Source organism: Crotalus tigris, unplaced genomic scaffold, assembly GCF_016545835.1.
Source record: "Crotalus tigris isolate CLP2741 ecotype Arizona unplaced genomic scaffold, ASM1654583v1 scf7180000017551.9496454, whole genome shotgun sequence".
Classification (NCBI taxonomy): domain Eukaryota; kingdom Metazoa; phylum Chordata; class Lepidosauria; order Squamata; family Viperidae; genus Crotalus; species Crotalus tigris.
The window spans coordinates 88,577-109,862 of NW_024096469.1; the positions used below are offsets into that span (position 1 = coordinate 88,577).

General features: G+C 41.3%; 1 protein-coding gene and 1 long non-coding RNA gene across 8 annotated transcripts in view; one reads left to right on the forward strand and one right to left on the reverse strand.

Annotated features, from left to right (window-relative positions):
• Window positions 1-21,286, reverse strand: part of LOC120307646 — a 39,104-nt gene that overhangs the window by 12,818 nt on the left and 5,000 nt on the right. For 2 of the 4 annotated variants that reach the window (XR_005556597.1, XR_005556593.1), the window contains 2 exons: window positions 20,745-20,871; window positions 11,028-11,166 (listed from right to left, as the gene is read on the reverse strand). This is a non-coding gene — a long non-coding RNA (uncharacterized LOC120307646). Of the gene's footprint in view, window positions 1-11,027; window positions 11,167-19,567; window positions 20,226-20,744; window positions 20,872-21,286 lie in introns of those variants that run through there. The other 2 variants (XR_005556596.1, XR_005556595.1) reach the window with 2 other exon arrangements.
• Window positions 866-20,920, forward strand: RIPK1 (receptor interacting serine/threonine kinase 1). 4 transcript variants are annotated; one of them, XM_039342485.1, is made up of 12 exons: window positions 866-1,001; window positions 4,473-4,670; window positions 7,696-7,849; window positions 8,101-8,238; window positions 11,013-11,241; window positions 11,345-11,494; window positions 12,480-12,556; window positions 12,682-12,772; window positions 15,908-16,504; window positions 17,723-17,788; window positions 19,006-19,152; window positions 20,587-20,920. In XM_039342485.1, exons 2-12 carry the CDS (start codon window positions 4,519-4,521, stop codon window positions 20,889-20,891), a joined length of 2,106 nt encoding a protein of 701 aa, XP_039198419.1. In that variant the 5' UTR covers window positions 866-1,001; window positions 4,473-4,518; the 3' UTR covers window positions 20,892-20,920. The 4 variants fall into 4 exon arrangements, with proteins under 4 accessions (XP_039198419.1, XP_039198446.1, XP_039198427.1 ...); XM_039342512.1 differs by lacking the exons at window positions 866-1,001; window positions 20,587-20,920 and adding an exon at window positions 18,313-18,501 and having other exon boundaries at window positions 4,519-4,670; window positions 19,006-19,133; XM_039342493.1 differs by lacking the exons at window positions 866-1,001; window positions 17,723-17,788 and having other exon boundaries at window positions 4,519-4,670.

Below are 21,286 nucleotides of genomic sequence, written 5' to 3' on the forward strand. Positions count from 1 at the left end.
AGGACCACTGGTTTGAAAGAGGGGTCAAAGAGGCCGTCTATGTCAAAATTAAGCAGCCCTTTCTCAACGGGGGAGGGATATGACATCATCTGTCTCCAGTCTACAACACAGTCCTTTCAGCGGTTCCAAGAAGGCTCCACACCCATTTGCACTACTCAGGTGATTCTGATGACCAGATAAACCTCCAGGTGGCCTCAACTACTCTCTAAAACAGACATGTCAAACACAAGGCCGACCTGCATCTTGCAAGGTCTTCCTAGCCTAGGTCAACTCCCAGCTCTTCTATGCTGTCCTTTCAGAAACCCTAACATCCATGAAGCCATCTCATCTATCCCTGCAGTCCCGACATGCACTAAAAATGTCCCCTTTGCTTAGAGATTGGCTTGGATTTCATCGATGTTAGAACTTGGTATTATAAACTTCAGTGTACTCTTTATCAGCCTATCTGTCCTTGTAGGGATGGTTCAGGGGAGTCTCTGAGCTATATTTATCTATCTATCTAGAAGGAATTTTGTGGTAGGGAACATGTCTGCTATTCATCATTCTTTATCTGACTGATGTTTGGATAAACATCCAGGTTTCCCAGTTTTCTGCCTCTATCCCGAGATCTGAAAAGTTGTACTAATTTTCTTTCTTTTTAGCTTCATATTTTCATTTTGTAGCTGTTCTTTTTTTTAACACTGATCTTCTGACCCTAGTAAAGTTTTGGTTTGATTTGACGCTCTGGATCAGAACCTCTGGCTTCCGAAGCCTAGGCCTGATAACTACTGTACGAGGCTTCGCGTATCTAAAGTGAACCCTCTGCGGAAGATGCGTGTTTCATAGGCTGAAGGGAGCTTCCGCCCTGTTTTGTCACCGCCTAACTCCGCCCCGAAAGAGTTCGGCGAAGAAGGAAGAAACAGGGAAAGGGGCGCTTTCCGAACGGTGGTGTATTTAGCAAGAAGGGAGCCCCATCCTTCCGGAGCGCGCAAACGGGTGGACCCAGCTTTGGAGGATAATAGGTAAAAGGGAATCGGATCGGTTTGCCCCAAGTCTCTGTTTAACCCAAAGAAATCACGATTCTGAAGTCCGTCCCCCCCCACCGCGCATTTCTTCCTACTTTTTCCCGCATCCGCTGAAGAGAAAATACTATTAAGGATGGGTCGCTCGCTCTTAAAGGGGATGGGGAGAGCCATGGCCTTTATTTGCTCTTGGGATGTTAATCACTCGCGGTTGATTTCCGTAATGATCCGAGGGGGGGGGGGGGGGCAGAAACTGGGAGGCGGGAAAGTCGAAAATGAAACCGAAAACAGCTCGACTTTTTGGTTGGAGCCTTTAGACCAGCCCTTCCGCCCAGCTACGAAGTCCGCGATATAACCTTTTTCTTTCCCGTTTGCAGTCAAAAGTCAGCGTTTCTCAACGTCAATAACTTTTAAACTATGCGGATTTTGACAGGACAGATGGCTGGGACAGTTTTGGGAGTTGAAATCCATAGATCTTAAAAAGTTCGCAAAAAGCTCTTAAGTGCTCCGCTTCTTTTTATGTCTCTGAAGTTGTGCTGACGCGCGGGGCCCGTATGTGAATGTGAGCGTCTGAGAAAAAAAGGAACTGAACTGACTTCGCAGATCTGAAAACCAAAATAGGCTTTGAAAAGCTAGCAAAAAATGAAAAACCACCTAATGCCCTTCCGGATTTGTGGGTTTAACTGCAGTCAACGTTATCAGAAATTAGGTGCTTCCAGGAAAGACTCATTACACAATCTCCCTTATGCCTAGAATTTTAGGAGGAATGTACCCCCCCTTAACCAAATCTATTTTCTCATCACATCTGACACCTTTCAAACAGAATCTGTTAAGGGAGAAATTTTATAAGTGTAGCCCAATGTCTTTAGGTAGGCAGTTCTAGGAATTGCCTCTAAAAGCAAAATCTGGAAATGCTAAATTAATGCCAGCATTCTATTCTATCTTTTTGACTCAAGAGCCCCAAAGGGGTTTATATATAAAATGAATGATTTTTATTTAAAACAATAAAACAAGGCAACAAAGTAAAAGGAGTCATGAGCAGACACATGAAAACATAACTTTACTTCCATAAGCATCTTCTATTGACAAATTCAGTCTATCATTTTGAGTCACCTCCTTTACAAAGCAAACTTTTCAGTGTGTGTACCTAATGTTCTACTGGCAAATAAGATGTACCAGTATATGATGTCTCCTTCTAAATATATTTTACTCACTGAGAATGTAATTGTGGTGTGCTTTTTAACATTTTTGCCATATACTAAATTAATTTGGAGAATTTGTTCATATCTTATTCCACAGATATGCAATTTGACCAGGCATTAGTTGTGTTCTGCCTGGCTTTCTGTTACTCTACTGTATTGGCAGGTTTCCTGATTTGCATGTTAGGTTCATGCCTAGAATAGTGCAATTGTACGGTTTTTCATGCCTCTTGATACACATCCCATCTCTTCTTTTTGTCAGCTCCTGCATCGGTTGAGCCTTCAGAAGCATTATCATGTAACATTATTTAACATTATTTAAAATGTTGGTGCTGAATTCCAGACCATGCTTCTTAAAGCACCCATTTTAGGGTGTTTTTCCTATACTCTGAAGCAACCCTTCATGAATTATGTGTGGAGCCTAATCTGTTGAAATTTCAAACGGGGATGCTGTGATTCTCTGCATTCTGTGCCATCTCTTCTGAAACTTTTCTGAAACATGCTGATTTCTTTAGATGGTCCTACAGGTCTGCAGGGAAAGAGATGTCTCTGACCACAAGCTTTCTACATAAGGGAAATGTACAAGATTCAATCCTTGGCATCTTTGAAAAAATATCTGTCTAAACCAGGGGTCTTCAAACGTGGCCCTTTTATGACTTGTGGACTTTAACTCCCAGAATTCCTCAGCCAGGCACACTGGCTAAGGAATTCTGGGAGTTGAAGTCCACAAGTCATAAAAGGGCCACGTTTGAAGACCCCTGGTTTAGACAGATATAACTGCCAGCCTGCGAGCTGGATGCGTCACGCAGAAGCCATGCCATTGCCGGTCTTGATATGTTGCGCGATGTCATGTGATGTCACAAGTTTGACATGTCTGCTCTAGACAGTTGGAAGACATCTAATTTAATGAAGAAATTTAATTTAATAAGGCAATTTTCTCAAAATGGTAAAAACTCCATGTAGTCTATTATTTAGTGCTGCAGTGGCCAAGGAGATGGTTTTGAGATGCCACAAAAGAACGCTTTATGCAAGAGTCCTCTATAGCATTGGATTCTTCAGCAACCACTGAGCCTTTGTAGAAGAGGAGTCTGCCAGCTGAGCCAGCTTGCTTATGTGTTTTTGCTACCATCTTCATGATGTATTTTTAAAAACTATGATTTTTTTTCCCAAAAAATTATTTCCCTTTTTTCCCTGATTTTGTTTGTGTTTATATGAACTTTTCTAGACTTACTGAACACTGATGTCCCAAAAGTGCTATTTAAAAGGCAACTTTCTTGGGTTTTTTTCCTTGAAAACGTTTCGCTTCAAATTCAAGAAGTTTAGAACTGAAGAAGCTTCTTGGATGAGAAGTGAAACATTTGCAAGGAAAAAAACCCCAAGAAAGTCCAGTAGCCTTTCGAACAGAACCTTTGGGACATCCATGAACTGGATGGCTGAGAATCTTCATAGACATGAACACTGATGTGTAAATTCATTAGAATGATACGCATCATCTGTCAACGCTGCTAATATTGGATTTTCTTGCTTTGACAAAATATGCAGAACTGTCTGGTATTTTTAGAGTTAACTTAGATGATGCTGTAAGGGGAGGAGAAAGAATGTGTGTAGAGAATAATTAGGCGGCTTCAGAATTTATGACAGCAAAATAAGGGAGGGAAAATGCTAGCAAAATAACTGCTCAGGGGAGGAGATTTCAGATCTTGGCATCCCATTCATGGCATGCCGACTTTCTGTTACACAAAATAGAGACTTTTCAAAATAAACAATGCCTGGAAGTTCTTTGAAGTGTTTCATTAGTTGGAATCTTGACATCATCCATGCAGAATGCTTCCCTGGCTAATTTGGAGAGTAGGTAATCCAGTTGCTATGCTGAAAATTTTGGCCATCTATTTTTTTAAAAATATATGATCAGTTTACCTGTTTAGATTAGGGAGTAGACTGTTGATTCCTCTTTGCATATTTTGGGTTATAATTCCCATCTATTATAGTATCACTATGGTTAGACTGAGGTCCAAAACATCTGGAAGATGCCAAGGTATCTACCTCTGACTGAGACAGTGAAGGGAATTCAAACTTATTTGGGGGTTTCGTTCCTAAGTATGTACCGTTGAATATTTGTAGATTTACTTCTGAATATGCATTGGTGTGCAGAAGGTGAAGTCATCTTCTGAACTTTTTAGAAGGTTACAAAAGTACCTGCTTTGTCCAGAATTTAGAGTGGGAATGGAAGGACGGATCGTAAAATACTTTGTCTTCTGTATTAACATTTCAGGCATTGGATTTTTTTCCTGAATTAAAGTGCTCTGTGAACCGCGATCATGGCCTTGGCTGACATCCAGATGAAACCGGAGGACTTTTTGGAAAAAAGCCAGCTGAATGCTGGTGGTTTTGGAACAGTCTCATTATGCTACCACAAAAGTCATGGGCTTGTAGTATTAAAAACTGTGTATACTGGACCTAAACGCACAGAGTAAGTTGGACAAATGTTCTTCACAGGCAGAGGAGAGGGCAGGACATAATTGTTGGCCATTAGCGCCCTGGTAGTTTCAAAACAGATTATCTGGTTTTATGGCTGAATTTGTTCTTTTTCTATATTTTTAAAGATTTGATTACCAGAGATTATTACTAAAGCAAGATTTTCCCAGTGGTATATAATAAGAATGTAAAAGGAACTCAGCTAAATCAAACTGTTGCTCTATCTTATCCAGCATTTGGCTTCTCCCAGACAAACCAGATTTGTCTTGAGAAAAGTGTGCAAGCAGGACACAAGGGCTCTTGCCCTATTCTCCTGCAGCTAACAATACTTTATACCAAGACGTTTCAACCAGTGGTACGAGTACCACCTGTGGTACATTGGCACCTGGCAGGTGGTACACGACCATTCTAGAAAAGTGGTAGCAGGGGAGGGGAATGACCTGAACGAGCGAAAGATGGCTGGAGCTGCAGGGCTGTCAGGGCTCAGTGGAAGCACGAGGATCAGCACCAGGCTCCAGCTGGAGCTCGGCGCTGATCCTGGTGCTTCTGCTGAGCCCTGAAGAAGTGCCGATCAGCTGGAATGTTGCAGCATCTCCAGGGTCTTGTGATTTACATTCAGATGCTTGGCAACTGATTCATATTTATGACGGTCACAGTGTCCCGAGGGCATGTGAAGTGACCAAAACCTACTGCAACCACCCAGCAGACGGGAGGAATAAAAACCAAACATCCACCTGCTGCCAATTCTCAACAGAAATGCTCATAACAATGAAAACCTCGGACAGGAGGAAGAGCACCGCCAGGTGGGCAGGCAGAGGGGGGGTCATCAAGTTTTTGACCCCTTGCTAGGCGACTGGTAATACTCGGATGTTGCCATATCCTAAAAGTGGTACAACGGGTGAAAAGGTTGAAAAGCCCTACATTATACAATTTAAGTCTCATTGAACTCAGAATCACAAAGGAAGTAGCTGCTGTGATTTTTGATCTTGCAACCTTTCAGCTCATTTCTGCTGCAAGTGGTTCATTACTCCTGGTTCTACAAAAGGCACCACCTGAGGGGTTTCTTCAGGTATCTGCCTATGATCACCCCCATATATTTCAAAGGGTTCTTTTTTCCCTTTACATATGCCAATGGTAGGAGGCATTTTAACTTCTTATAACAGTGGTGGCGAACCTTTTAGAGAACGAGTGCCCAAATTGCAACCCAAAACCCACTTATGTATCACCAGGTGCCAGGTAGGCGTGGCCCACTGGGTGGGCGTGGCTGTGGTGGTCATGGCAGGCTGGGTGGGTGTGGCCAATGTAGGCGTGGTCACCTTGATGCTGCTTGTGGGGAGGGACGCCTGTGGGGGCCAGGCAGCGTTGGGGGAGATCCAGGTAGATCTGGCAGGTGGGGCAGGAGGTTCGTCCTGCGGGGTGAGACAAAGCAGGGCAGGGGTGCCATTGTCGCAGGGCAAGGCGAGACGGGCCAGGACGGCTGCTGCCTGACACCAACATCCCCCCCACACAGAGGCCAGCCAGCACATGGGGGCCGACAGTGTCTGTCAGCAGCCACAGCCTGCCAGCCCCTCAATCGGCACATTCTGGGGTTCTGCAGCCCGCCACCAGCAGTTCAGAGAAGCCACCTCTGAGCTGGACGGCCGGTCAACAGCCGAGGAGGCGATGCAGTGGGTCGTGCTCAGGAAAAGGAAAGCATGCGAGCCCAGGAGGGATGGGATGGGGGGGAGGGAAACCAGCCATGCTGGGATGCATCCGGCCATTTGGGACCTCGGTGAGTTAGTGGGCAGCTGGTTGAAGAGGGACGGTTGCCATCTCGGACATGGCGCATGTGCCCACAGAGAGGGCTCTGAGTGCCGCCTCTGGCACACGTGCCATAGATTCGCCACCACTGTCCTATAAGGTCCTGTACTAATGTACTGTGGAGATTAAAATGCAGCTTTTCTCCAGATCCAGATACTTATTGAAATGTAAGAGGTAACGGAAAAGCCAAAAAGAACGAACTTGAATACTTGAGTATTCCTGATACCATGAAAACAGTAAAATACACCACTGGCAATAATAGGAATTGCCATTCATATGCAAGATCACTTCTCATTCATTCACCTGCAGGGATTGCAGTTTCATTATACCAGTTTTCTGCAATGTGGTATATACTTCAGGTGTGATCATCTCAAAACATCACAGTTGATTAAGGTTTGCCAGATCCATAGTGCAACAGACCTGGTGGCACTAGGGATTATGGCTTGTGTTTAGCTGGGCCTATTATCATCATAATTCGACCCATCATTTCAGCAAGTTCAGACGAATAAAACTAAATTAGGATTAGGTATCCTGGTGGCCTCCAGATATTCTAGACCAGGGGTGTCAAACTTGCAACGTCATGTGACGTGTCGCGACGTATTGTGACTTTTTTGCCATTGTGGGTAATGGGGTGGGCGCATTTTGCTATGATGCATCCGGCCCGCGGACCAGCAGTTTGACAGCCCTGTTTTAGACTATAATGTTCTTGACGTCTTGCTAAGGAGAAACCAGTATATTTGGAAAATACCAATTCCAGGCTTAAAAGTCTAAAAAACGCAACTTGAGCATAGATTTTAGAACAGTGGTTCTCAACCTTTTTAATGCCGTGACCCCCAACCAGTCGTAAGTCAAGGACTACTCAATCGGTCGTTAAGTCGAGGACTACTCAACTGGTGCAGCACCGTTTGCAGAATGGGACTTTTGGCGGGCTCAGCAGGGCACAGATAGCCTGGACAATTCCTATTGGCTTTTGAAAGCCAATAGAATTAGACTCTATTCAAGAGAGTCTATTCTATTGGCTTTCAAAAGCCAATAGAATAAAAGGGAGGAGCACAACAAAGGAAAAGGGGGGAAAAAATGGCGGACTGCGTTGTTTGGCGACCCCCGTGAAATGGTCGTTCGACCCCAAATGGGGTCCCGACCCACAGGTTGAGAACCACTGTTTTAGAATGTTAGATCCCTAGTTGTCTTTGATAACACCTATAGCATTTATTTTCCAGATGTAACACTTCCCTTCTAGAGGAAGGCATGATCATGCACAAACTAAATCACGATCGGGTGGTAAAACTACTGGGTGTCATCCTGGAAGATGGAAACTACTCCCTTGTGATTGAATACATACGCAAAGGAGACTTGATGTCTGTTCTAAAAGCAGTAAGTAAGAATTATATTGGTAACTCAAAGAATAATCCACTAAAAACCTTTCCCCAAATGAATGCCCTCCAGATGTGTTAGATTAGAACATCCATCATGCCCTGCCAATGTCCTGTATTAATGGATCTGAATAACTTGGGAATTGTTTTATGGCCTACTATCTGACCTGGTAAATTCACTTTTATAGATATCTAGACTGAACGTAATCAATATTTTTCTGGAAATGCTTTTTTTTTTTTTTCCCCTTACAGACTCCTATATTTTTGCCTGTGAAAGGACGCTTTGTTCTGGAGACCATTGAAGGAATGCTTTACCTAACAGAACAAGGTTTAGTGCACAAGGATCTGAAGCCAGAAAATATTCTTGTGGATGAAGATTTTCACATCAAGGTAACAGGAACACACAGGCACATTTTCAGTTTCTAGTAAAATCGGAACCACGAGTGTTTGTTAAATGTATGCTGGTCTGTTAGGCTATAAAGGGGTGAGTAGGAGGGCTTAGCTTTCCTTAGATGGATTTGTGGTACAGGAACTCAATTTTCCTTTCTCCCTCTACCGCAGTGTTTCTCAACCTTGACAATTTTAAGGCATGTGGACTTCAACTCCCAGCATTCCACAGCCAGCATTGCTGGCTATGGAATTCTGGGAGTTGAAGTCCACATGCCTTAAAATTGTCAAGGTTGAGAATCACTGCACTACAGTATTGTTTACTCTTTGCCTTCCTGCAATGTCATTTCAAGTTTTTTGTATTGGGCAAAGGGAAAGATGCCAGGAGGTATGCAAAAGACTTTCTTCACACAGAAAACTCACTCCAGGCTGGGTGGGAGAGAGTGAGGATCTCAGAATGCATGATGTCGCATCCTGATGGTCTCCAGATATCTAGATTATAATGCTCTTGACATTTTGCTACTGATTGTGCTGGTTGGAAGGAGAAACCAATATATCTGGATAATACCAGGTTGCCTATTCTAGACTTAAAATCTAAAATCGCAACGTGCTGGATCCCAACTGGAGCATAGCTTTTAGGATGTTAGGGAAGCCAGTTTTTTAAGGATTTTCTTTACAAGTAAACGGTGGCTTACTTATTTTAGGGTTTGCGCCAAATTTCTCAACCATTTCTCCCAGTTTTCAGCAGTTACGTTCCATGGTGGTTCCATGGCTACCAAAAGGGGAGCTGAGAATCACTTGCCACCTCTGTTAGGAGGTATGACTTTAAAGGAAAAAGAACTGTGATGGAAGAGGAAAAAAACTATAGTAATGTTAATTTGCATACTTCTTCAAATGACTTTTTGGAATACTTTATAGGGTTTCTAGAATGGGACTAAGAACATGAATTACTGGTCACAACAAGAGCCACCATCATAGCTTTTCAGCTTTTACTGTTGATCTGGATTTGCATTCTGCCAGATCAGCGTCTTCCTGTGGCCAGGTCAGCAGCATTTTTGATGACCTGGGGATATTAATTTTTAAAAGTTTCACGAGTGAGGATTACATCGGGCAAGATTAAAATAGCACCAGAAGACGGGGGATTTTCAGCCACACAGTTGTCAGGGCCTATGGACTATGTGAAAGAGGTTGGGGATCACGCGGAGGCCAAATGCTGTTAAATTGTATGTCATTGCAATTCTACTTTATTGTTTTTTAAAAAGGCATGAATCAAAAGACAAAAACAGTTCTGGCTTAATGACTGTCTTGTTCAGAAAGAAAGAAGCCAGTGACTTCCTGTCCAATCATAAGGTTAAAAAGCAGTTCAACAAAATTACAGCAAGGGCCGTCTAAATCAGGGATCCCCAACCTGTGGGCTGTGTGGAAACAGCCTGCGAGCGCACACTCCATTTAAGTGAGTGGCAAGCGTGCGTGCACACCGCTTGTGAAAATGGAGCTGCACGCTTGCATAGAACCATCCCCTCTGTCCTCCCCGCCGGTCCACAAAGCTGGAAACATTGGGGAACTCTGATCTGAATCACACACTTCTGGCCATTATACACAGGAGCTCAATAGGAGAGAAGAGATAACAAGAACCAATTGGCTCCATTTTTCAAAGATCTCCTTTAATAGTTTCAGTGTTGTGACATTTTGTTTAATTTTGTAAGTCCCAATTAACTGATACCAAAAAGCTGGCTTATATTTTTTCCCCTTCTACTTTGAATCTTTAGCGCTCTTCAGTTCCAGTTTCTAAAATTAGAGTTGTTATGAGCCAAAATAGCCAAAAAAAACCATGGTTCCCACAAGAGGCTATTTACTTTTTATAATGAATTCCAAAGTCTTACAGTAAAAGTCAATATTCCAAATTTATCTGGAACCTTAATCCATGTATTACTTTCTTATTTAGCTTTCTGCTGTTTATTTCAAATTATTTAAGTTCTTAATCTTGTAATTTTTCTTTTGTTCAGGGTTGAAGCTAAACTCAACTATTTACTTTTTAAACTTATTCTGAAGGTTCCTAATAGCTTTAATATGGTTAATAGACTATTCCAATGCTTAAGCATTTTCGGTGTTTAAGCCAGTGGGAGACTGCTGTTACAAGAAGTAGCCATCTGGAGCACATGTGGGTGATGTCCCTTCCTTTCCATATTTGGAGAGGTTCCAAAGAACGGTCTACTCACCATTGTTGAATCTCTGCCGCAGTCTTTGGTCTGCTTTCGCACAGATGCCTTCAGGTCACAATGTGTCGCCCAGAAGTTAGTCTAAACCAGTGGACACCAACCTTTTGTACATGAGGGACTGGTTCCGTGGACCAGAGAGGTGTGGTTTTGCGCACTGCCTGCATCCCACAAATGGGGTTTCGCTTGTTTGCGTGGCCCAGTTTCTGGTACGGGTTGGGAATCCCTGGTCTAAACTATATTCCTATGGTACTGCAAGCCTTTCCAATTTCTTTGCATTGGAATATTACTTTTGCTTTGCTGGTCAGAGAAACCTACCATATTTGATGACATATCAAAATATATTAGAAACACTCAATACAAGTAAGCATGTCACCTGTCAGAGTCTTTTTTGCTTCCAGCCGGGCCATGTTCTGAGGCATGCCACTCGTTGCAACAAAATCATTTATATGTGCATGCCACATTATATACAAAATGGACAGATCATCCTATTCCCTGTGGACCCTTCTCCTTTCCCTTCTTCTTCTTCTTCCCAAAATTCTTCTCTCATCTGTCTTATAGATAGCAGACCTTGGTGTGGCTTGTTTCAAAAACTGGAGCAGGCTGACTAAAGAAGAGACCAGTCGACAGAGGAAAATCAAACAGAATTCCAAGACTAACGCTGGCACCCTTTCCTACATGGCCCCGGAACATCTGCAGGACATCAATGCAGTGCCTGTGGAGAAATCAGACGTGTACAGTTTTGGCATCGTTTTATGGGCCATTTTTGCTGCCAAAGAACCTTATGAGAGTATGAGTTGACAATCAAATATCTCTACTTTATAAAAGATTGCACTGCATGTAGTCAGCTTCATGTTACTGACGCTCAATTCTTCTCTCTCTTCCTCATCCAGATGCTGTCACTGATACACAACTGTGCTATTGCATCACAGCAGGAAACAGACCACCTATCAGAGAGGTGGAAGACAGTTGTCCAAACGAGATTATTACTTTAATGGAACGCTCTTGGCAGCAACAGCCAAATGATCGCCCAACCTTTGCAGGTAATACAAGATACTTGTACTAATTATTTATAACAAGCCAAAAAGATAATGGGTAGTACACAAATGGACATCAAGAAAATATGGATAGATTTCTGTAAGCAGTAGAATGAAAAAAGGCAAGGTGCACATGGAACTCTCCCGTAGTTTATACAGCCTTCTGATTCATGCAACACAACATTTCACTGAACACATTAAAATAAACAATACAGGTATCAAGAGCTCAAAGGCTTTCTGAACTAGAACTGAAAAAGACTTCACATATCTCCTAAAAACTTAGTGGGAAGGAATTATATAGATTTCCTGATTTCTGAAATCTGGGAGAGAGCTGGTTTTCATGCATTATACCAAATCTCACACATCATAAATTATCTAAATAATTTCTCCACCATACTGTAAGATCATCTCTCGTGTATATAACATAGTTTGAAAACTACATGTAGGAACTTTAATGCAGCCTAATAACATAATGAGAATTCTAGATACATTGATTACTTCTTTTAAAAGCTCAAAAAATAAGAATTTACATAACAAAGTATGTTCAGTGACTTTGTTTTTCTCGTTCCATTCCTATTTAATCTATTTTTTGGGAATAAGTGAAGAGTTTCCCTACAAAGAACTTTCACATATGCATTGATCCACCCATCCCTGAATAATTATATAGAGACATTTTGATTTCAATTTTACAAATACATAGCATGTGTCTGGCTAAATCTGGATATTAAGCATAGTTGTATAATCACAGAGTCTATTTTAGCCAGGCCGATTATCATTTCTGTAACCATTACTACTAAAATAATTTAGAGAAAGCTATATACTAGAACTTTTCTTTTACAGAACTCAAGGGACAATGCTAGTCTAAAGCAATTCTAATTCTAATCATAACTGAAAATTATGTGCAAACTTAAATTAACATTGTTACAGCTCATTTCTAGTGTTGGTGTTATTGATTTTTATTACAATTATTTCACTAATTCTTGTATTGTAGAAATAAATTTGATTTACAAACCGTATTACTATAAAAACTTTGAAGAGGATGTGGAAGACCATGTAAGAAAATTAAAAGTAAGTTATCAAACACGTAGCTTACAGTCCATCTGGGTTACCTTTCTAAGGTATCCTATTGTGTATTCCTATTAAATACTTCCTACAATTTCATCACCTTCTGTTATACTTGTTCTGTATAATAGGAAATATATCCTGAACCAATCGAACTTGTAAAACGGATGGAATCTCTCCAAGTGGATGCTGTGTCAGAACCTCCCAGCAGAGCTCGATCGGGTATTTTATTTTATTTATACCCAATTTACACTATTGCTGGTCCAACAGATTCCAGAGGTAGTGGTGCCTGATAATCAGCCAGGGCTTTTCAACTAAAACTATATTAGAAATTCATGTCTAGAAAAATGAATATTTCTGAAGCTACAGGATTGTAGCTAATCAGACCTCCTATCACAGTGGTGGCGAACCTATGGCATGCGTGCCAGAGGCGGCACTTAGAGCCCTCTCTGTGGGCACGTGCGCCGTTGCCCCAGCAGAGTTCGCCAGAGTAGCAAACACATGGCGCTTGGAAGCGACAGGCAGGAAGTGAGTGAGCAAGTGGCGTTGGCCCCCCAGGGATGCCCCAGAGATGGCGAGGGACTGGCCCACACCACCTTGGCCCCAGCCATACTCACCCAGTCTGCCGTGACCACGGCAGCCACACCCACCCAGTGGGCCACGTCTCCCGCGCCCCCTGAGAGCACCACAATCCTGATGCAGCTCTGGCACTTTGCAATAAATAAGTGGGTTTTGGGTTGCAGTTTGGGCACTCGGTCTCTAAAAGGTTCGCCATCACTGTCCTATCACACGATTCCTCCAGTAAAGCCTCTCCTTTTGTTTTATTTTACACGGCACATTTCTGTCGTGGCGGATTCTTAAAGAAAAAGTTCCATAGAAGATAAAATCCATGCACAGGCTGGACTGTGTTGCTTAATGACTCATCTTTTGATCATCCCTATTTTTTCATAATGCCATGGACTCTTAACAGGTTCAAAATCTCTAGCAGATTATCACAAATTCATGGTTGATCATTTTCCCTTCAGCAATCAGAACGTGTGCAAACTACGTGATGACTGTACTCACACGCAGAGAGAGAAGGAGCAATTTTGGTGCAGAATTCAGTACCCTTACTATTTCCGACTAGAATGAGGTAGGGACTCTGCATTATGCAGCTGCAGTTTCACTGAGGAGTCACCCAGAGCTTTTTTTTTTTTTTTAATTGAAAATTTTTAAAAGTTTTTACAAATAACAACAACAAAAAAAAGACAAAACAACCCTCACCCAATCCCTCCCAAACCACCCCCTCCATCCCCCCCCCGAGCTTCCCAGAACTGAATATAGGCTTAATTAAAATTTTAAGAAACCTAAACAAATGTTAACAACTTATAAAATAGTTAATAATAAAATATATATGATATAAACCTTAAAAAGAAAAAATACTTGAAAAGAAAAAAAAAGAAGAAAGGAAATAGAAAAAAGAAAAAAAGGGAAAAAAGGGAAAAAAACAATCTATAAAATATCAAAAATTATATACAAGTTATAAAAAAGCTAAGTGATATTTTTTATATCCAATTTATATTGTATAAAATTTATCCATTTTTCCCATACAACAAAAAATTTCTCTTGCGATTGCTCCTTTAAAAAGGCCGAAATCTTTGCCATTTCCGCCAAATAAGAAACTTTTAAAAACCACTCTTGCAAAGTAGGCAAAGATTCCTTCTTCCAATATTGCCCTACTAACAGCCTTGCAGCTGTAATCAAATTTAACATCAATATAACCTCCTTAGCATCACAATCAGTAACAATACCTAACAAAAATAATTGCGGGGTAAATTTTACCCTCCTTCTAAAAATTCTTTGAATATTCCACCATATCTTAATCCAAAAAGCTTTTATGTTTTTACACGACCACCAAATATGATAATAGGTGGCGTCCAAACAACCACATCTCCAACATTTAGGCTGTAAATCAGGGTACATAATAGACATTTTTTGTGAATCAAGGTGCCATCTATAAAACATTTTGTAAAAATTCTCCCTTAAATTCTGGGCTTGTATAAATTTAACATTCCTCACCCAAATAATTTCCCAGGTATCCAGTGAGATTGGTTCACCAAAATTTTGTGCCCATTTAATCATACAGTCTTTAATACCCAGAGCTTTTAAAATGATTAATCTTATCCCTCATTATTGGTTACTATCATTCAGAGCCCCTGACTGACTGGCAGGAATCTCTGTGTTTAGTAATGTTACTAGATAAAAAGTTCCTATGTAACATCACTGTTACATTTGCATTTTCTACCCCCCTCCCCAAATCTGCAACTGGAACAAAATGCACCTGACAGGGTGGGAAAGAGCTCCACGTTTGCATTAGCTGCTACTGTACTTTCAGGCCTTCTTTTTTTAAAAAAAAAAAGAAATGTGTTTTATTGTTACATCTTACAAAGGCTGCTGTTACCCAACCAACAGGCCCGCACTTCAAGGTGTCCACCTGGGAAAAGAATCAGGTTAACAGATATAAGGAAAGGGCCTTTGGGGCACTGACTCAATGCTCAGCCACCAATTAAATCACAAACAAGTCAACAAACACTCTAAAAATAACATACATACAGCCATCAATAGCTTGTAAATCATAATACAGGACAATCTTGAGCCTTGATGAGAAATCACAGTAGCAAAATTTCTGGAAAGGGTTACGTTCCAAGTTTGTAATGAAAACTTAAAATAGAAGGAATTAGAAGATTGGGACATTTTAATTGAAAATGCCCACTTTCAGTTTGCCTCACAAACATTGGTTTCAGAGGTACTGCCTTGGAAAGGACTTATCTTCAAATCATTCTTCATGAGCTGGCATATAAGGGAATAGGCACGTACAACCAGGCTAGGAAACATTTACCTGCAAAACGTGTGTGAGTTATCCTAATGACAAAAACTTTATAAAGGAGAATAGAGTTCTTCCATAATAAGGCAAATATATGCTATTCAGAGATCTAGGCTAAGACAGACCAGAATTAGAACCCAACAGAATAGCAGACAGTGCTGAAGATCTCAGTCTGAGCCAAGCTGACTGAACTGGCAGGAGAACCATGAAGTAGGAATAATATCAAAGAGATTATATAATTTCTGTTTACTTAGTAAGACTTACTACGTTCAGTGGAACCTCTACCCAAATGTGGGAAAGGACTTGATGGCACAGAACATTGGGAGTTGTAATCCCAGTGTTCTGAAGGATACCAGATTGAGGAAGGCGGGTGTATTGGATTAAGATCTTAATCTTGTATTCAATGGAGTTGGTCAATAAGGTATCCCACAAAGGGACTGGATTTTTTTTCCCCAGGAAACCTTTGATAATCAAAGCTCTCATCTGTCCTGCAGATCAACCTGGTTCTTTGCACAGTTCTCAAGGTTTCACTGCTAACACCATAGATGAAAACATGTTTGCGCCCTATCCAGAAAATGAACCGGTGGAAAGCTGCGAAAATGCCCTTGAGCCTCCAGCAACCTTGCAAAGAAAATTACAGGATGAACTAAATTACCATTTATACGGCAGCCGGATGGATAGGCCAGAAAATCCTTCTGCCGCATATAGTGCCGAGATGCAGGAAGAGGAGAGGAGGAGGAGGAGAAAAGTATCCTACGACCCATTTGCCAAAGCCGCAGCCACACCTCAGACACCAGAGCTTCACCCGAGAGCTCAAAACATCGAAGCAAGTGTTAGTCACAACAATATCGTTACAGCTCACTCAGGTCACCCATGGCACTCAACACCATCAGGAGCAAGAGATCCAAATGGGTTTTTGGGGGCAGGAGCTCCACTTCCCAGAAGGGTACTAAGTGCAGAAGATCTCTATGGAGCACCCTCAGCCGCAAACTTTAATTTCAATAAACCACCAGTTCCAGAATCCGGTGTGCACACTCAGGCCAAGCCATTCAGTCCGTATCACTATTCCCAGAGCTTAAGCACAGAAACGGGTAAGTGAGATAATGTGGGAGTTTGGAGGCTTGCTTATTTCTGTTTGCATCGTGGTCGTGTCCGCTCTTTAACAGCATCCATTAGCCGGGGGGGGGGAGCAGAGTCCAGCTGCAACCTAGACTAATAAAGCTAACCAGCTTTAGCTACTTTTATCGACATCTTAACCTCTGAGGTTTACAATAATTTAAATTGTTACAATAACTGGCCTGCATGAAATTCTTTGCAAGTTCTATTGTAGCACTGTAATACAGCTTTGTGTGGTCGAATGCCCAACCATATGAACTTGAAGATTGTTAAGTATTATAGCACAATATACAGGTAGTCCTCGACTTACTTACTGTGACGGTTTTTTTTAGCGACGGTCCGAAGCTACAACAGCCGTGAACAAAGTGACTTATGGCTGTTTTTCACGCTTAGCGACTGTTGTAGCATTGCTGTGGTCATGTGATCAAAATTCAGATGCTTGGCAACTAGTTCATATTTATGACAGTTGCCGTATCCTGGAGTCATGTGATCACCTTTTGCGGCCTTCTGACAAGCAAAGTCAATGGGGAAGCGAGATTCACTTTCCAACCGTGTTACTAGCTTAACAACCGCAATGGTTCACTTGACAACCGTGGCAAGAAAGGGGCAAAATTCACTTGACTGTCTCACTTAGCAACAGAAATTTTGAGCTCAATTGTGGTTGTTAGTCGAGGACCACTTGTATGTAAGACCCATGGTTGCATCATTGACTTGATGAATACAAACTCTTAGTCCAAATTTGAATAGATGAAAATATACTGAAATTCAAGATTCAAGCTCCTAGTAAGAAGGGACTGTGGTCTGGCCCAGGCATGGCTATCTTAGTGATTTAAAAATTGCATTAATATTTTCTTTTACAAATGAACTTATGTTTGGTAAAGATTTTCTCTTTAATCACATGGAAGTAAAGCTTACTAGCCACAGAATGGCCAAACTGGTGAATTTTTACAAACTGAGAGAGTTGGAAACAAGAGTCTATAATAGTCAATCTTGCATATACACTACTATACCACTAGATTGCTCCATTGGGAAGAGTTGGTTTTTTTTTATTTATCAGCCAGCTAAAAGTTCAGAGTACCATTACCATCACTCAGATTTTCATTTGGGTAATTATATTTTATACTCTTAAAAGTTATAGAGGTCAAGAACAGTGACTCTGGCATAACTCTGAAACAATCTGTACAATTATTTAGGTCCTGTGGAGTCGATTCCCTTTAGGAAATTCAACTTTGCACATCCTATTGGCAGAATACCTACAGGTAAAACAAACAAGCAAAACACTCTCTTCGGATGCATTCTTTTAATGGTGCACATACCACGTCTGGGCTGCAAAACGCCAAATGGCAGCTAGGTGGCAGTGAAACGTTTAGACTTTTCTCTGTCTCTATGTTGCCATCTAGACTTCATCTGAAACACTGAACCCATATATATATATGGAATGCCTCCTTTATTAAACCGCTATAAAGATAGTCCTTAACTTATAACCATTCGTTCAATAACTTTTGAAATTACAATGGTGCAGAACAAAGGGACTTAAGAACCCTGTCTAACAGTTCTGACCATTGCAGTACCAGAGTTATGTGATCAAAATGCAATTGATTGGCAGCATCCTTGTCCTTAAGACCACAAGAGCCCTGCAATTTCCCCTCCCACCCAATGGTCTGGGAGGCCTCAGCCAGCTAGTATGTGGGCCTCTTCATTCCCCATACCCCTCTCGAGAGACCTAGGCATTCTTCCTGCCCCCATCATGCCCAGGTTCTCTTACCTTTCCCTTTCCCTGCAGTTGCTAACAGGCACACCCAGCCAATGCAAGGTATAGCTAGAAAGCTAGCAACGACAATCTTCCTCAAGGCTAGAGAGACAATCTTTCTTGAGAATGGCCAGGAACAGGAAGCTTGCTGGCTGACTTCCTATCAGAGAATTAATGAGAATTAATAAACAACTGGATGAAGAGGAACAAAACTAGAAGGGGGTGAGTAGAATTAATGGGAGTGTAAAAAAGAGCGGTGGGAAATTTCAAGAATAAAAGACAATGTAGCTTACTATTTATGCCTTTTCCTGCTATGCATAGCTTTGCCTATCCTGGAATGAAATAGCATGATGCCTCAAAGGCTTTTTTTTTTTTTAAATTATTCAGGTAAGAAGTGGAGCCATTGATACGTCCTTTAAAAATATGAGGATTATAAATTAAGCTTTCAAATAAGCTGTGATTTCAAATATGCTGTGACGTGTTGGCAAACTATTGGCATACTGACTATATTAAACAACTCTGGTAAAAGAAAAACCCAAAGATGATTCTTTGAATCTGCCCTTGATGTTCAGGAGAAGAAATTATATCATTGTCATTTTATGCAAAAACACTGTTCTAAATTTCAAATATCTATTAACTTACAGTTTGGTATTTATTTATTCCTTATGCTTTTGTCTCTGTCTTTACACTTGTTTTTTTTTTCCCCTAATATTTCCTCATAATCAGAAGAACCGCCACATTACAACATATATAATAGTACTGGAATTCAAATAGGCTCCTACAACTATTTAGAAATTAAAAATCAAGAGATTCGAGGGAACAGCCCTCCAGCAACTACTGATTATTCTGCAGAAGAACACCAGAAAATATTTGGTAAGTGGAAAAGTAAAGCTTTTTCTTTCTTAATAGGAGAATCACTCTTCCTTGATATTTCAGTTTTACTGATCATATTTACAGAGATTTCATGTCCAGTGTTTTATAAATACATAAATTGGAGAAAGTTACATTAATGTTCTGTAAGGATCCATTCAAAAGTATTTCCATTTAGTTAAATCAGTGGTTCTCAACCTTTTTAATGCCGCGACCCCCAACCGGTCATAAGTTGACTACTCAACCGGTCATAAGTCGAGGACTACTCAACTGGTGCAGCACCGTTTGCAGAATGGGACTTTTGGCGGGCTCAGCAGGGCAGAGACAGCCTGGACAATTCCTATTGGCTTTTGAAAGCCAATAGAATTAGACTCTATTCAAGAGAGTCAAAAAGCCAATAGAATAAAAGGGAATAGCACAGCTAAGGAAAAGGAGGAAAAAATGGCGGACTGCGTTGTTTGGCGACCCCCGTGAAATGGTCGTTCGACCCCAAATGGGGTCCTGACCCACAGGTTGAGAACCACTGAGTTAAATGAATTTACTCCAAGGCAAGCTATATATAGCTTTAATATAGTGAAGTGTTGGAAGTAAATCTTAATGGAGGGACTTAAGTTCAAAAAACTGATAGTCATGGTCTTGTTAGATGGAATGGTTAAAGGGACCGTCCTATATAAGCCTGTGGTACTTGCAGGCAGGCCGGCCGGCCATGATTCAAATTTAGTAAAGCTGCCTTCTCTGGCCTCTAATGACCACAAAATGACAGTAAAGAGGTACAGAAAATTCAGCCTTCCGTTTCCAATCTACAGTTGTCCAGAATTTTGCAGCCCTTATCTGGTGGCCAAAAATTTAGTAAACCATATCACTAGAAAAAAGTTCAGAAACACCCTTTCCAGCTTCAAAGTTTGTGAAGGGATCCTTGGTCACAACCAGCTAGTCACACAACATGTTTGCTTACCACACATCTTGCCAACCATCTTATTTAAAACATCACACAAAGCATCTTCACACAATGTCTGATCTGTGTTTCAGAGGGTACCTCCACATGATGGGAATTCTTTCCTGACTCCAGGTTCTTTCTTAAATGGAAATAGAGGAGGCAGTTCTATTACTGTACATATAGAGAAACTTTGTCACCAACTAGGGCAGGGGTAGGCAACCTTGGCTCTTTCATGACTCGTGGACTTCAACTCCCAGAATTCCTGAGCCAGCCAGGTTGCCTACCCCTGATTAGGGGGATGTATTTCATTCTATAAAGAAACTGAAGATAGCAACATTCATTGTTTTACCCATTCAAGGGGTTTCAATACTGGTAGTCCTCAACTTACAATTGGGACCAGAATTTCTGTTGCTAAGCAAGGCAATTGTTAACCGAGTCACCACCCGATTTTATGATCCTTATTTTATTTTTTATGTTATTTTTCTTCTTTCTACCACCAGACAGCACTGCTATAGTTTCGGATATCCACCTAAACCTTGTGAGAGACAACATGTCCAGGCAATGGAAACATTGCGCTCGTAAACTGGGCTTCAGTGACCCAGAGCTGGATGAAATTGACCACGATTATGAACGGGATGGACTCAAAGAAAAAGTTTACCAGATGTTCCAGAGGTGGCTGATGAAGGAAGGCAGCAAAGGGGCAACTGTAGGGAAGCTGGCCAGAGCCCTCTTTGCTTGCAAGCGGATAGATCTCGTCAATCATTTTATCAAAATAAGCCAGGATTCTGAAAGAAACAATAGATAAGAAGTCAAATAAAGAGCAGGAGGACTTTGGCCAGGTTGGACATTTTTTTCCAGAAGACATTTTTGTATTACAGGTCATTGGTCAGGACAAATGCTGCAAGCAGACCGCTATTCTATGCAAGCAGAATAAGGAATAGGACAGTGGTTCTCAACCTTCTTAATGCCGTGACCCCCAACCAGTCGTAAATCAAGGACTACTCAACCGGTCGTAAGTCGAGGACTACTCAACTGGGCAGCACCGTTTGCAGAATGGGACTTTTGGAGGGTTCAGCAGGGCAGAGACAGCCTGGACAATTCCTATTGGCTTTTGAAAGCCAATAGAATTAGACTCTATTCAAGAGAGTCTATTCTATTGGCTTTCAAAAGCCAATAGAATAAAAGGGAGTAGCACAGCTA

What these genes read in the sequence shown, in the direction of transcription:
- RIPK1 (XM_039342485.1), top strand. Translation starts at nt 4,519, where the DNA reads ATGGCCTTGGCTGACATCCAGATGAAACCGGAGGACTTTTTGGAAAAA. An exon ending in TGATGTCTGTTCTAAAAGCA is followed by an intron (nt 7,850 to 8,100) that starts GTAAGTAAGAAT and finishes TTCCCCTTACAG; the next exon opens with ACTCCTATATTTTTGCCTGT. An exon ending in TCCCAGCAGAGCTCGATCGG is followed by an intron (nt 12,773 to 15,907) that starts GTATTTTATTTT and finishes TCTGTCCTGCAG; the next exon opens with ATCAACCTGGTTCTTTGCAC.